Source organism: Drosophila sulfurigaster, chromosome 2R (assembly GCF_023558435.1).
Source record: "Drosophila sulfurigaster albostrigata strain 15112-1811.04 chromosome 2R, ASM2355843v2, whole genome shotgun sequence".
Taxonomy (NCBI): Eukaryota; Metazoa; Arthropoda; class Insecta; order Diptera; family Drosophilidae; genus Drosophila; species Drosophila sulfurigaster.
Genome location: NC_084882.1, coordinates 9,066,675 through 9,082,165, shown reverse-complemented (window position 1 = coordinate 9,082,165; position 15,491 = coordinate 9,066,675). Strand labels below are relative to the sequence as shown.

General features: G+C 37.2%; 1 protein-coding gene and 1 long non-coding RNA gene across 3 annotated transcripts; one reads left to right on the top strand and one right to left on the bottom strand.

The window, feature by feature from the left end:
* Positions 1-317: 317 nt before the first annotated feature.
* On the bottom strand, positions 318-3,341 carry LOC133836899 (uncharacterized). Of its 2 annotated transcripts, none has more exons than XR_009893756.1 (3): positions 3,072-3,341; positions 1,053-1,511; positions 318-988 (listed from the first exon to the last, which is right to left on the bottom strand). It is a non-coding gene; the product is annotated as an uncharacterized LOC133836899 (long non-coding RNA). The 2 variants fall into 2 exon arrangements; XR_009893755.1 differs by having other exon boundaries at positions 319-988; positions 1,057-1,511.
* Positions 3,342-4,758: 1,417 nt separating this feature from the next.
* On the top strand, positions 4,759-6,724 carry LOC133836666 (ionotropic receptor 75a). The gene is made up of 5 exons (XM_062267258.1): positions 4,759-5,027; positions 5,091-5,277; positions 5,358-5,488; positions 5,546-5,716; positions 5,779-6,724. The coding sequence occupies exons 1-5, from the start codon at positions 4,759-4,761 to the stop codon at positions 6,722-6,724; spliced, it is 1,704 nt and encodes a 567-aa protein (XP_062123242.1).
* Positions 6,725-15,491: the final 8,767 nt, after the last annotated feature.

The following is a 15,491-nucleotide window of genomic DNA, read 5'->3' as shown; positions in this document are numbered from 1 at the left end:
ATCCGCGTTATATTTAAAAAGGTCGAATTTATTTATATACATCCATTAAGATTATCAAATCTCTAGAGGAATTGATTTCCGCTAACAGCACTTCCGTTTGAAAATATCAATGGTGTCAAAGGACTTCAAGTGATTTAAGTTTTTTAACCTTTAACCTTTTCGATCTTGGATATTCTCAGGGATTTCATTTTGTCAGGTTAAACAGCACAAGTGATAAGCAATTTCTTTAATTTTATCAATGGAGTAATTAGCAATAATATAAATACTCGTATAATATGTATAATTTAAATATAGTATGTAAAAATATTTAAATTATTGAGTGCTGAACCGTTTACCATAAGAATATATTTAAAATTTTTCTTAAGTGGTTTTTATCTGCTTAGCCCGTTTATAAAGCTTGGCTGAACAGTGTTAAGCACCAAGAATGCGAACAGCATTGCAGGAACGTTGGCAGCCAGCTGGGCTTTGCTGCCAATCTCTGGTCTACGTTCTTAGTTATAAAGCACTGAAATGGCATTTCATCTTTTTAATTGAATTTTAATTTGTTTAGAATGCGCTTAGAGAGAGTGAGAGATAGAGAGAGGGAGGGAATGTGTGAGAAGGCGGAAGATTTTCACGCCAAGTAGCTTTTTCTGGTGTTGGCCATTGGTCGTTGGTCCTTGGTTGGTTCCCGTTTGGTTCTCGTTGAAGCGCACTTCACTTAATTTTCTATGCGCCTTGGCAAACTTCTAGTTTTAGTTGTACTATTTCTGCAGTAGTTTTTCGTTGTTGATGACGTTGTGTTGGCTGGCAGCTTTTCACAAATCGATTAAATTTAATTTGTTTTCTTTGTCGGCTTTTCGTGCTTCCCGTCATCGCCATTGCGATTTTCTACTTATTTTCTTTACGGCTTTTTTCTTTGCAAGCAGCAGCAGTCGTAATTTCATAATGAGTTGACTTAATGTAGCTCAACTGCTGAGGGAATTCATTTTCTTTACTTTTCCCTCCACTCAATGAAAATAAAATAAAGAAAATTGTTCACGCGACCATTAAATAATAATGAAAGGCAGAACTTACATATATTAAACTGTGATTACGCTTAAAATTTGCCTAAAATTTCGGTTTAAAAAATTTAATGGCCGCTTATGACCCTGGGAGCCAAATTGAATTTTCTCATCAATTTTGCGTTTATTTAGTTCACATTTTCTGCTTTCCGTAGTTGTGTTTCATGCCTAGCACCATTTGTTGATTTTTATTTCCACGCTTAATTGAAGTAATTTTTATTTTTCCAACAATATTTCCTCTTTGCTAAGGCGCCTCGCATCGCCTCCGAAAAGGAAAGTTCCCAGTTCTGCAGGCTGTTAAATCATTTTATGGTACATTCGTAGCTGCAGGGGTTTTTCTTTCCTTTTAATTGTTGTTTTTCCTTTTTTTTTTTGCATATATTTTTATATCAAATACACTTCAGCCTACGTGCACAGATTTGCCAGAGCTTGCCGCTCGAAATGCCAAAATAATTGTGAGAAAAAATACTGTACGGAAAATATGCAAATTATAATAATGATGTCCGTTATTGTAAAATTAATTAAAATTTATTTTTCTACATCACATTGTTGATATTTCAGCTCTGGATGCATATCATTTGCCATGGCTACTCCAAAGCTCTTTAGCTGCCCTGGAAATTAGTCTTGTGTGGCAAAACTGTTGTGCTACGTAAAAGCTAATGGCGCAAGCATAATTTTGTGACAATTTTAAATAAATTATTACCCAGTGGCATGTCTGATATTAAATTCGAGTATAATTATACTTGCCACAAACAACACAAAAATAAAAAAATGTCAGAATATTCCGTGGGGATAAGACTGAGATACGAAGACATCGAGATAGCTGCCATGTAACCAGACAGCGCCGCGAGTATCAAATGCGTCAAATCCGCCAAAGGTTGTTTTCGCTGGGAAATTAACATTTATTAACTGTCAGAACATGCGGAGCTTACCAAGTCAGATGCCAAATCACTCATCAAAATGCATACGCTAAGGCAGACAGTGAAGGCAACTTCCCGGCGGCCAATTTAGCAAGGCGGGAAAGGTGGAAAAGCTGGCAAAACGCAGAGAACACTGCATGGAAACATACCATCCATATACGAGTATATTTATCGTATGAAAAATTAAATGAAAACTTTTTACCTTCTATTTCTTTTTCGGTGAATTTTTGCACGTTGTGTCTGACATGTGTGACAAAATGTCAAAAGAAAAAAACACACGATATAACCGCCGAAAAGGAAAAGAGAGAGGAAAAGAAAAGCACAAAACGAGAAAGACAAAATTTAAACAGAAATATTTAAATGTCACTTGCGCTTTTGTCGCGTACACGGTTAACATGGCGTATGCGCAATTTTTGTCTCTCTTCGGCATGTGTTTCTCGCTCCATTTTTAATAGAACAAATTCTTTTTGTTCCGAAAGCGTGAAGCGTTCACTCGTTGCCTTGCGTCCGTATGCAACTCGCGTATTTGATGCAAAAATCTGCGATAAAATGCAGAAACTTCCCTCCTCCTTCTCTTTGCAGACGGATTACTCCTATGTTGGCGAGGACTCCGACGATGTTGCTGTGTTGCATTTGCATGTGGCCTTGCAGCAAATGTTTTTGTCATTACCGGCAATGTGAACTAAACAGCCACGCCCCAGTTAACAACCACGCTCACGCCCATGTCCGCCGGAAGAAAACAAAACAAAGGGAAAACAAAGACGTTTTCACCCAAAATGTCAGCAAATTAAATGTAATTCATTTTCATTTCGTAGCAGGCTCTTAAAGTCCTGTTTGCCGTTGCCATGGCTGTTGCCGTTGCTGTTGCTATTTCTAGCTGCTGCCACAGCACGTGGCAAGCTCTGTCGTAGCAAATTGCCCAAACGAGGCTGCTGCTGCTGTTGCATGCAACGCGACATTGGCGTGCTATGAAATTAAGTTGCAAGCTGCAGGATTTGCTCTCTCAAGTTTCACCAAAATTTGCCGTGCTGTATTTTTCCTTTTTTTTCCTTCACTCTCCCGCTTACACACACACACACACACACACCCGCTCGGTTAGTTTACAAACCTCTATAGCGGAGCATAGAAAGATTCTACGTTTCCCTCGATGTTAACACGCGTTTCTGTCGTTTCTTGCAGCTTCTTGGCTGCAGTCAGATAATGTCACGCTAATGCTGCAAGCTTTGTCCTGCTTAATGTTCCATCTGCTTGTGGTTCTTAAAGTCGCCAAATGAAAGAAAAATTTAAAAAGCCAAAACATGATTTTACTGAAAATCGTGAAAGCAAAGTTTAACTGATATTAAATCATATTTTACAAAGTTTTCAAAATTAGGAACACTTTATTTATAGTATAGTTATAAAAGCGGATTTATGTAGAAATAGAAGTCAGGACACTAATGTCAATTAAACACAGAATGCATGCTTCTGCAACACTTCAGATTCTAAATGACTGAAATAATTACGAAAGCTGCAGTCGAGTGTACTAGGCTATTAATATTAATAAATCAATATTATCAAAATGTATTAAAATATAGCGATGGCTATATTTGGTACATCGATATAGTGCTACATTTAGAGTTCACTATATATACAAAAAAAATATCATATTGACAACCAAAGCAGCTAAAACTCTAATGAAGTAACTGTTTTTGACATGAAATCAAAGCTGTAGCTAAGATTGTACCATATGTATCAAAAATCTGGCTTTAAAATTACGCTTGCATTTCAATTGTTTCGACATCTAAAAATATTTTTTCACGTATAGTCTAGGTGTTCAAACGAGCAGACGCAAAACGGAAAGACAGACGAATATCTTTGACATTAATCATGAATATATGGTATACTTTATGGGACTTGAGATGATTCCTTCTGTCTTCTACATAAATTTTTCTCTTCTAACCTAACCAGGAAGCGGGTATAACATATAAAACATCTTTAACAAAAAAAGCGATTATAATTATTATATATTCATAATGTGGACATAAAAATTAATTCAATCTTAAAATTGATTAGAAGTGAAGTAATTATAGTTAGTTAGACATAGGATAAAAATACTATCACATATTTTGTAAGTTGGTAACAAATAATATATGTATATATTAAATGAAGCTATTGGTAAAAACAAGCACTTAAAAAGTTAAACCACTGGTAATTAAAATAAATTGTTCCTAATACCTCCGATTCGCATAACAATCTAATAATATTGCTAATTTTCTGGTATTTTTATGATTAGGAAAATTAATCTGTCATGTGGCAGTCGCAGTTAACGCACAATTTGCTTGTCTGCCTCGCAATTTGTGGTGTTACGTAGGATAAAGAGCCCGTTTCACTGACAAAAGCGCATAAATTATGCACATGCGATGGTATTTGTGATGCACTGCCCTTTGCTTTATAAAGCCGGCGAGGCCATCGCAAAAAGCCAAAGCAAGTCGCGGAACGAGAGAAATAATAAAAACGAGAAGAAAAGTGGCTTGGGCAAGTGAAAGTAGCCATATAAAATGATTAAGTTGCAAGTGAAAATAAATCTATGGATTTTTATAATTTTGGCAAAATTTTTATGTGGCGCGCAAATTGAAAACATAAATTCCAATGACCTGCTCGCCTTTGAGGACTTTTTACGCTGCCACCGCTTAAAGCATGCGCTTCTCTTGCGACTCCCACAAGTTGAGCCACCCAACTGGACCTGGACACAGCAAATGGAGGGCTACCGAAGACTACTTGTGTCCAACTATAGGATACAATTCTTTACACCCAGAATGGGAGTGAATTTTAAAGAGCTCTTCTACTATGAGGCGCCACGCACTGCAATTTTCGTCGATGCATTCGAGAGCGATGCTGCAAAACTTTGGGTATACCAAGCAGCCTCAGAGGCGGGTCTCTTTAACAATAGTCAGGCGTGGTTTATGCTGGGCTCCGGCCATGCGAATCGAACAGACGAGAGTATTATTAAAGAGCATTTGTCTGCATATAACATAAGCATTGATGCGGACATAACAGTGGCAATCAGAGGCGTGCCGTGTGGCAAGTGAGTTGTGTACAACGAGGCGTATGTGCAATATTTGGCTTTCAAGATTATAATTGCTTTCAGACACAGCAATCTCTGTGCAAGCTGGCTGTTGTACGATGTGTATAGGTTGGGTCAACAGACACCGTTGCTTGTGGAATCAAAGGGTGCATGGAGCTTGGCAGCTGGCTATCGACTTTGGCCGAAATTCAACCAGAGTTGGCTGAGGCGACGCAGTAACTTGGGCAACATAACGCTGATTGGCAGCACTGCGGCAAGTAGTTGCAACAGCTGGAAAGCATAAAAGCAAAAGCAATTTAATCACTTCAATCTGCAATCTCGAATCCGCAGTTGATTGAGAAGCCGCCGGGTTTTGACGATTTGAGCTATCTAAGCAACGACAGGCAATTGCTTCAGTTGGATCCGATGCAACGGAAAACCTTTCAGTTATTTCGCCTCATGGAGAGTCTGTTTAACCTAAGGTGAGCAGACTAACTTTAGAAATCTAAACCGCCAGACTGATTGACTCCAACTTGCAGCTTAGACGTTCGCTTCACCGACAACTGGGGCCAGCTGCAGCCAAATGGCAGCTGGTCAGGTGTGATGGGTGAAGTCACAAGCGGCGAGGCGCACTTTGCCCTCTGCCCCATGCGCTTTGTGCTCGACAGGCAGCGCTATGTGCAGTTCTCGCCCGTGTTGCATACACAGCTGTAAGTACTTCCTTCGACACATGTGCATCTCAATTAATGAAACTCGCCAATCTTCGATTCAGCATACACTTTTTGTTTCGCCACCCGCGCCGAAGCAGCATCCGCAACATATTCTTTGAGCCACTCAGCACACAGGTCTGGTGGTGTGTCTTCGCTCTGGTGCTGTGCAGTACCATCCTGCTGCCATTGCACATCAATCTGGAACGACGCGAGCACACGTTGCAACATCAATTGCCGGCAGTGGGCGGACACCTGGCATTCGTCTGGTTCACCATACTGGAAACGTATCTGCAGCAGGGTCCAGCCTTGGAGCTGTTCCGTTTGCCATCAACTCGACTGCTAATTAGCGCTAGTTGCCTGTTCAGCTTTATGCTGATGCAATTCTATGGCGCCTTCATTGTGGGCTCGTTGCTCTCGGATACGCCTCGCACAATTCTCACTCTCCAGGCGCTGTACGAGAGCAACCTCGAGATTGGTATGGAGAACATTTCATATAATTTTGTGCTCTTCACCAACACCACCAATCAGCTGGTGCGAGATGTCTACACCCATCGCATTTGTCGTGACCACCAAAATAACATACTGGACATCCAACAGGGCGCCGAACGCATTCGAGGCGGCGGCTTTGCCTTCCACTCGGCCATCGATCGCATGTATCGACTGCTGATTGAACTGCTCGATGAGCAACAGTTCTGCGAGCTGCAAGAGATCATGTTCAATCCCCCGTATGTTGCCGGCTCTGTGCTGTCCAAGAGCTCACCATGGCGAGAGCACTTGGCCCATGCTGTGCTCCATCTGCGCGAAACTGGTCTAATGCAGTACAACGACAGACTGTGGACGCTGCCAAAGCCAGATTGTTCGCTGTTCAAGGCCACCCAAGTGGAGGTGGACTTGAAGCACTTTGCTCCCGCTCTATTCGCGCTGCTCTTGGCCATGCTGGCCAGTGCTGTGGTGTTCCTTGTCGAGTTGCTGCTCGGATGGATCAATGCTCGGCACAAACCAAAGTAATCAGCTGTCGAATAGGGGAAAACTACAAATTTGTCGTGCTTTTTGTTTCTTTGCTTGCATTTTTAATAATATTCAAAAATGTTTAATAATGCACAAGCTTAGCGCATAAATTAAAAATTCCATTAAACTGCTAACACTTGCAAGCTGAGAGCAGTAGAAGGTGAAATTAAGTTCTACTCGCTGACCTCACTTTTCATTTTGGCTATAGTTACAAAGTTCTTCGAGAGAGCACAATAAATGTCAGCTATATAAGCACTTAATCTGACAGAGTATAGCATATTTAATCAACAATATTGAAGTTCAACATGTTCAACACTTAAAGTAAAACAGAAATGTTATTAATAAATCCACATAGCGACTGGCCAAAGCTCACTCAGTAGTAAACGGCAACGGCAATAATAATCACTAAATAATCGTATTAAAATGCAATTGACGACTCTCGCACAATCTGGCTGTATAAAACTGAATGGTTATGGCCTGGTTATATCTATTTAAGCATTTGCCAACTGGCGTCATGCATAACCTTCAATTAAATGTTCATAATGTGACACAGACAAATGGCCCACTGACTGGGGGTAATGTGCGTCTGGCTCTGATCTTGATAGCCGCAATGAGTCGCTACTGACTGCAATTACACCTGACAGGTGGAAAAGTGCTTTACTAAAGGCTTGTCGTGCCTAGCAATGTTCACTTGCGTAATTGGACTACATTACATCCTATCTAAAAGGCTGGCAGTGTTTCAGTTGGCATTAAAGTCAAATCAAGTTGTGGTGGCTCATTATAAAACTTGGCTTAAGCATATGAAAAGTTAATGAAAATAGGCTCAGCCTTAGTGAGTTATACATTTTAAATAGAGCCTATGTCACTTAAACGTTTTCTTTAGAGTTTCCAAGAATAAAAGAAATGAATTGAATTTTTTATTTAATATTTGTAAAGAAAGTTAACTATTCTTTCTCGTTTAAGTGTCAATTATTTTATAAAAAACTTTTTGTTTTAATTATCAAAGTGAAGTTGTGTATTTGTGTATTTTATATTTACACTTTAAAATGTTTTTCCTTGTTTTAATCGCATATCAACGCGTATTAAAAAGGCTTATTACGAACAAATCGAGACCCATATAATAGTATATTTGGTAAATATAAATTGTTTTATAATCGAGAGCTAAAATATGTATGTATAGTACATATGTATATGTAATTATACCCGTTGGTAAAAGTGTTTTATAACTTTCTGTGTACAGGAAATGTCTGTATATGTTTGCTATGTTTGCTTACTACTGCCCCTTTATGTCAGGCCGGGGACTTATTGAGCGATGTGTTATAAAGGTATTTTTGACCCAATAAAGTATATATAATGAACACCTAGATCTCAGAGACTATAAGAGATACACATATAATTCGACAGTAATTGTTATTTTTGCAGGCTGATCAATTTTGTATCACATTTTTGCCATGCCCACTTTAGCCCCCGACAAATCGGGACAACAAGATTTACAAGCGTAGTTTTGAAACTAGACCCTCGATTTTCGGTACATACATAATAATAGTTACAGTATTTATCTTTCCTGAATATTTGGCTGCAATCAGATAAAAATTGTATTATTATTTTACCTATTATCCCATTATTATTATACCAAAAATAGCCCTCGGCATATTTAGTTTTTTGCGGTATATGAATTCGGTTTATTTTAAGAATAATACCTCGTAATCTCACAACCGAGCTCGACTGTAGCTTGTTTTTATTAAATTTCACTAAGTGAGGTTATGTTTACTTATTCTGTTTTATTCTGTCAATTTCATGTGCACAAATTTAAATGAATCGCATATCAAATCATATTAAAAAGTTTAGTTACTGACATATCGATTGATATAATTTTATGCAATTTATTATTTGAGAGATTCATGACTCTTTTCAATCGAAAGCTAAAATATGTATTTCTGTTACAATTTATATATTGTTTTCAATGAAAATCGATTGTGTTGTGAAGAGCAGACGAATTGATAGTAAAGTTGATTGAAATATATACAAACACATTAGCCATCCATACATTGTATTTTATTCAATCAAATTCGATATATTCAGTTGTCTGGCCAACTACTTCTGCACACACGTCAAATTATGCAAATTTACAAAATGATTAAGTTCGTTCGTCCTCGGAATCATCATGGTCGTCGTAATCATCGTCATCGGCCTGTGTTTGTTTAGCAATTCAAATGAATTTTCTTCAGATCTTCTTCCTTCTCTCCTCTTCTGGTCCTAATGCCTTTTAGCTTGTTGGTGTGTTGGCATTTAACTACATGTCTACTCGGCTCTTAGGGTCTCGCTCCTCGGTCCTCTGGCATTCGACTAGATTCGTTGAATTTGTTCTCGATAGCCTGCCTAGCCATTGGCTTGTTCCTCTACCAAAGTATCAATTGTTCGGCATTGCCGTTTATTTATGCATTGTTTTTGTCAATGTTGCTGATGTTGGTGCTGTTAGTGTTGTTGTGTCCTGTCTGCATGTGGTGGCTTCTGAATGTACTTTATTGGTTATGCTTATAGTTTTGCCATTCTGAATGAATTTATATTGTTTTGTAAGTGCTTAAATGTTTGTATCTTGCTTGTGACGGCTACCGGGGCGTCTGTGTAATGGCATTTCTGCACATCTAATTCTATTGCGATTACCGTATTAAGCGCTGGAAGCACAGACATAATGTTACCAGCATAAACTGGTTTATGTTAATCTCAGAAAGAGTACATAAGCTTTATAGTATGTCCAAATAAAACAAAGTAAACAAAAGTTTGTTGGATACAATACACACAAATTTAATAGAATAGAAGTCTGTTGACCTGATTTAATATGATCCACGTTTCATCAATATGTTTTAAAGCAAGGCAAAGCGCTGTTTAATTTGTGTTCAGTTTGAGTGCAATTTGCTCAGCTGGGTAAAGTTTCAATGAAACTAAATGCTAATTGTCATTCTGTGGATTGAAATAAAAACTCCATTTACCAAATGAAATTAACTTTGTTTATAAAATTACAAAACATTTTCGTTATTTTCTTGAAGTCGCTCGCTTTGTGTTCACTTGATGTTCTTTAATAACATTTGCAATTATTTAATGTCAGCCGAGGCACTAGGGCAGACTCAAAATCTGGCCGCAAGTATAAAAACAACTTTTCCAAATCAATATTAATTGCTGAAATTCATTCAACCATATATTAATAAAGCGATAGTGGAAGCGACATCGTGTTAGCGAGAGAAAGATTGTGAGAGAGTGAAAGAGAAAGAGAGATAGCGAGAGAGAGAGAGAGAGAGAGAGAGAGAGATATCCGCTTTGGTTGCTGTGGAAGCAAGACATAACAATTTGTAATATTTTCACAATTTATGCTGTCTCCGTTTACTTGAGTTCTGCTCCCCTCTCACCCTGTTTTGTTCTGTTCTGTCCGATTGCCGAGTGGAAAAACTTTAGAAACTTTTGCGCTGCATTTACACGGCTTCCTGCTTGCCTTATACTACAACACAACTCCTCTCCCCTTTCCACCACTCCAGCGTGAGCATCATCTTTTTTTGTAGTTTCGTTTTCTGCTGCCTTTGGGGGGCTGCGTTGCGCTTGTAGCTCGCTTGTGTTATGTGCTTATTATAAAATAATTAAGTCCTTTAGGAAATTATAGTTCTTGTTGCTTTTGCTTTTGATTTCGCTTTTTCTACTCAGTTTCTTTGCGTACAAAATCTGTGCACGATTTTCTTTTTGCTTCTATTTCTTTTTGTTGTTTCATTCCCCACTGTGATTTCTGAACATTCTCTTTACTATCTGAACTTTTGCGTTTTCGCTTTTAACAGAATTCTCAAGGCATTTTTTTTTAAGTATAAATGCATTCATATGAGTTTCCTTAACCATGTTAATTCTTAGACTTTCCAAATTACAAGAAAATCGATATCAAAAATTGAAAATATTTGATTTTTCCTTCTAGAGCATAATTTCAAATTGTACACCACATATTCTTGGCTGTGAATGAACTCTGCCCAAACGAGTCATTTAATGCCGTATCTTGTGATTTTTGTTTGTTTATCTGCTGCTTCTGTCGTGTGAGTAATTTATTGTGTTTCTAATTAATTTCTGCTGTCTGCGTAAGTTTTGTTTTTTCCCTCTCTCTATTTCTTTGCCACTATCCGAAAAGGCATTGGCCACTATTCATTGACTTAATGACCAAGCCACACAGTGTCTATACCAACGTCTCTATTAAGAGCCAAACCCAAATCTGTTGACATCGAAACTGTGACAATGCCAGTCAGTGTGTGTTATATGAGTTTGTATCTCGGCCAGCCAAGCAGACGGTACATGATCTATGCGATGCTCTAGCTTCATTTAAATTTATGTCTCGCCGGCTAGAGCACACTTCAAAAATGTATCACATGAGCCGCCCATTCATTTAAACATGCCGTGGAGTATGACAAGTGTCGGTCAGCTCTGCTCTATAGAAACAGATTCGGTGTGACACCAGCAAAAAAGGCAGCAACTGCCGTTATGAGGCGACACTTGATAAATGTCGAGGACGATACACGGAAACAGACAACAACCCAGAGAAGTAGCCATGACTGGTACAAAGGAAGTTTCAGGTGCATGAGCAGACAGAAGAACTTTAGTTCTCTTTTTAAATTCTATCAAAGTGTGTGATTTTAAATAATAATTTAAGTGAAAATTTATAAATATAGGCATTTCTTCATTGTGAGATTCTAAAAAATCAAATTGGCAATTGTTCAATTTTCGAAACTTAGTCGATTTTTGCTATGTATATTATTAACTACAGTAATAATGAGTCATAAAAATTTGGTTGCAATCAGATCAAAATTGTAGAAGTTACTTAAGAAAAACTTTTGTATGGCAAATAACTCATTCTGTAATCGGGTCTTAGTTACTTAGGTTGATAATCTGGTCCATTTTGTACTCTATGGGTAATTTGGAATGTAGTATAAAATCAATATACCAAATTTGTATATTTTAGTAATTTGGTATATTTGTAGAATATGGTTTTATTGTAAATGTATAGCGAGTATGTCACAGTCGACCACACTCGACTGTAATTTTCCCACTTGTTTCTCAATGGCTCAGATTTCAATAACGTTTGTAAAGCTTGTTATGCATTTTCCAACTTCAAGAATGCCATAAATTTAGTGATTTTTGCTTGTGAGTATAATGAACTGAACAAAATACAATTTTATTTATTTGTACACATCTTTATGAAGTGAGTACTGAAAAATGAAAAGGGGGCGTATCAATTATCAATGATTAAAAATAGCCTCACTTCACGGCTGACAAACTAGATTAGAGCGCAAACTGATTCAATTTCAATTCATATCCACAGCAACCACACACTCACACTAGTATTCGGTTGCAGTAGTTTCTCTGAGGCCCATAGCTTATAGTCAATTCAACTGATAGTTCGCTGCCAGGCTTCACAGATGGTGTGTGTGGGTGTGTGATTTGTGGTTGCTTTGGTGAGTGTGTGCATTTACCTGCGAGGAATTGCAGCACTCTGGTAAATTGTTTGCACTGCAAGAGCAACAACAGAAACATTAGTAGCAGCAGAAGCAGTAGCAGCAGCAACAGCATCAACATCAAACCGTAAACAAAGCCAAAACGCGTTAGTCCTAGAACGTGACAAGGATAATAAGCGCTGGCAGGCCTTTGGTCCAACCTATCAGATGACTTGACTTGTTAACTGAATTGAACACAAACAAACCCACATAGCGAAACAACGAAATGATCGAAATGATCGGGTAGAAAATTCGCTAATTTTGAATTCGTATACTCCAACTAATGAGTAATAATTTCACATTCAATTCAAAATCAAATTATAAAACTTTGTGGCTTAACGATTTAATTGTATACTATTTTACATAAATGGAATTTAGAATTTCTTTGTTGTTTAATAAATGTTTATCATAAATTGTCCAAATCTTGAAGTATTTACATGAAATTTGATTCATGTCTTATGTGTCTTATTATATTGCTAATACAGACTGCATAATTTGGAATTAAAATACTTATATCTATAATTATGGGCTTTTTTTCTGAAGTTTATCTATACTAAAAAAAAAATGTTTCGAAGCTTTGTTTACTATTTTTGATTATTGACATAAATTTGCAAAAACCTAACAACTTCAGCCCATACACGACCAAAACTCAACAAAAAAATCGTTAAATCGTTAATCAAATTAAAATTTATTTGTCGTTTGGCCAAATGCAACGCAGCTAACAAATTAATCGTGGTCGAGCACTGAAAAGCTACCAACATGTGTGTATCACCAGCTGCAGTTCCAAACTGCAAAATGCATTCGCATCCGCATTTTGTATCTTCGACTGCGACTGAACGAGTATCTGCATCTATAACTGTAACTGTAACTGTAACTGTAGCACAAGTAGTTGTAGTTGTAGTTGTCTGCATGTACTCTGCATAATTTGGACGCTTTGTTTTTGGGTCATGGTTTGGATTTGGGTCTGGTTTCGGTCATTGGGAGGTTTTTCCTTTGCTAGGGCCCAGTTGGTGCATAAATTTGCATGCCAATTGGCTGTTATTCGACGAGCGTCGTCGTCGTTGTCGTCGTTGTTGATGTTTGTGTTATTGTTGTTTTTGTTATTCTTGTAGTCGTGGGTCATTGTTACGCTTCTGCTTGTTGTTGTTGACGATTTGCCATTTTAATTAGCCGTCCATCCGTGCATCTGCCTGTTTGCCTCAGCTACCCAACTGTCTACTTTACATTTGCTTTGATTATGATTACAGCGCGTTGATTTGATGTCGTTGTGTGTTTATAACACCTGATCTTTCTACAAAATTGAGATCAAGCTGAAAGTTCCAAATCAGCTTCAAAAAACTACATTCAAAGTAATTACAATATTTGTGTGGCACGCAAAGTCAACTAAATTATATTAATTGTTGGTTGTCGAGAATGGTACCACATGAATTAAATATGACACATGCCGCAAGAGTCTGTTTCCGTTAAAGTTACGCATCCGTGGAAAAGTACAGTCAGGTATGTTTATGGCGCTTGTGTGCATATTTTACTTGCTAATTTCGAAACCTTTTTATTTTCAGCAACAAACTTTTGCATCCGTTAATACTCCCACAAACATGTGCAATACATACAAACACGGAATATTTGTCAAAGTGCTGGCAACACACACTTATGTATATACACAAGCATACATACAATATGATATGTCTGTATGTAAATAGTCACAGACAGCCAACCGCGTTGCCATATCCGTTTCCGCTTTTTGCAGCACACGTGTGAGTCTGCGGCCCTTTATATGTAACTGTTTCGGTGCAACTGTATGAGTGTGGCGATGTAGGCGTATGTGTGAGGCGAGCTTGTTGACAATTCTGCGGTAAATTGCAGTCAACTTCATGACAAGCTTAATAAATTACAATAACAAGTCAACATGAAAAAAAGGCAACAGCTCGTTTGTGGTTAGAGTAAAAATCACTTCAGAATTGCCCAACTTGCCGTGTCAAAAGTTCGATGCATATATATACAATAATAAACTAACCAAATAAATATAATAAACAATAACCTATGCAAATTTTTTATAAAATTAATTTTTTTTTTTTTTTGGTAAAAAAATCTATTTTGGTTTAAGTTTTTAGCTATTTCTTGGTTAATTGTTTACCAATTTAATTTCATAATTGATATAAATAATGGCGTTAAAAAAACAGGAGGAGAATTAAAAAAAAAATTATACTTTACTCTGAACTTTAATCTTATAAAGTAGATTTAATGCTTTAATATATATATAAAACTACAGTCAATTGAGCTCGACTGTGAGATACCCGATACCCATTTTGAATAAAAGCTAAATATTATTGTCAAAGTATACCAAATAGACTTCACAAATACTAAAAATATAACTTCGACAATTTTTATTTGATCGCACTCAGAAATCACAATTTCTATAGTTATTATTGTATATACCAAAACTCGCGAAATTTTTTGAAAGAAAGTTGATCTGCAAACATAACAAATACCGTCGATTATGGCAATCTCTTATAGTCTCTGAGATACAATGTTTCATATGGACAGACGGACATTCAAAATGGGTAGCGGGTATCTCACAGTCGAGTACACTCGACTGTAGCTTTCTTACTTGTTTGTATTCGATCTTGAGGTTATCAACATACATGAGGGGATATATTTATATTGTTTATATTTTTTATTAATGCTTAAGAATATGTTATCAAATATGACATCAGAGCTGCGACAGTTCGCAGAAATATATGTTTTGTTGAGAAACACATATATGATATATAATTGCAATCTTAGTAAGTAGGAAGGCTACAATCGAGAGTGCTTGGTTTTGAGATAACTGCCAACGGATTTTGATAAAAGGAAAGCAGTGCTATACTATCATTTATATACCGAAAAATACTGAAATATTCCTATTTTATTTTCTGTTTATTTGCTATATTGATATACATACTTCGTTCTACACAAGTATATAATATATCTGTGAATAAAAACAATTTAGACTCAACTGCAGAAGCCGTCCATTCTCATCTCTAAAATTAGGTCTTGAATAACTGTTTTTTATCTAATCGCCATCATATTATGTAATTCAGACAATAAGATTACGCTTGCTATTTGATATTCTTTCCATTTTTGAGGCGGAAGTGGCAAAACTCTAAGACGAATTTGATCAACAAAAATAGGTGTTGTCCACAAATTATATCTCCATCTCTCTGAGATCTATGTGTTCAGGCACACGAACAGTCATGGGACATGGCTTTATC

Coding starts and splice junctions, on each gene's coding strand:
- LOC133836666 (XM_062267258.1), top strand. CDS start 4,759: ATGGGAGTGAATTTTAAAGAGCTCTTCTACTATGAGGCGCCACGCACT. Junction 5,028..5,090: donor AGAGGCGTGCCGTGTGGCAA/GTGAGTTGTGTA, acceptor AATTGCTTTCAG/ACACAGCAATCTCTGTGCAA. Junction 5,278..5,357: donor TAACGCTGATTGGCAGCACT/GCGGCAAGTAGT, acceptor TCGAATCCGCAG/TTGATTGAGAAGCCGCCGGG.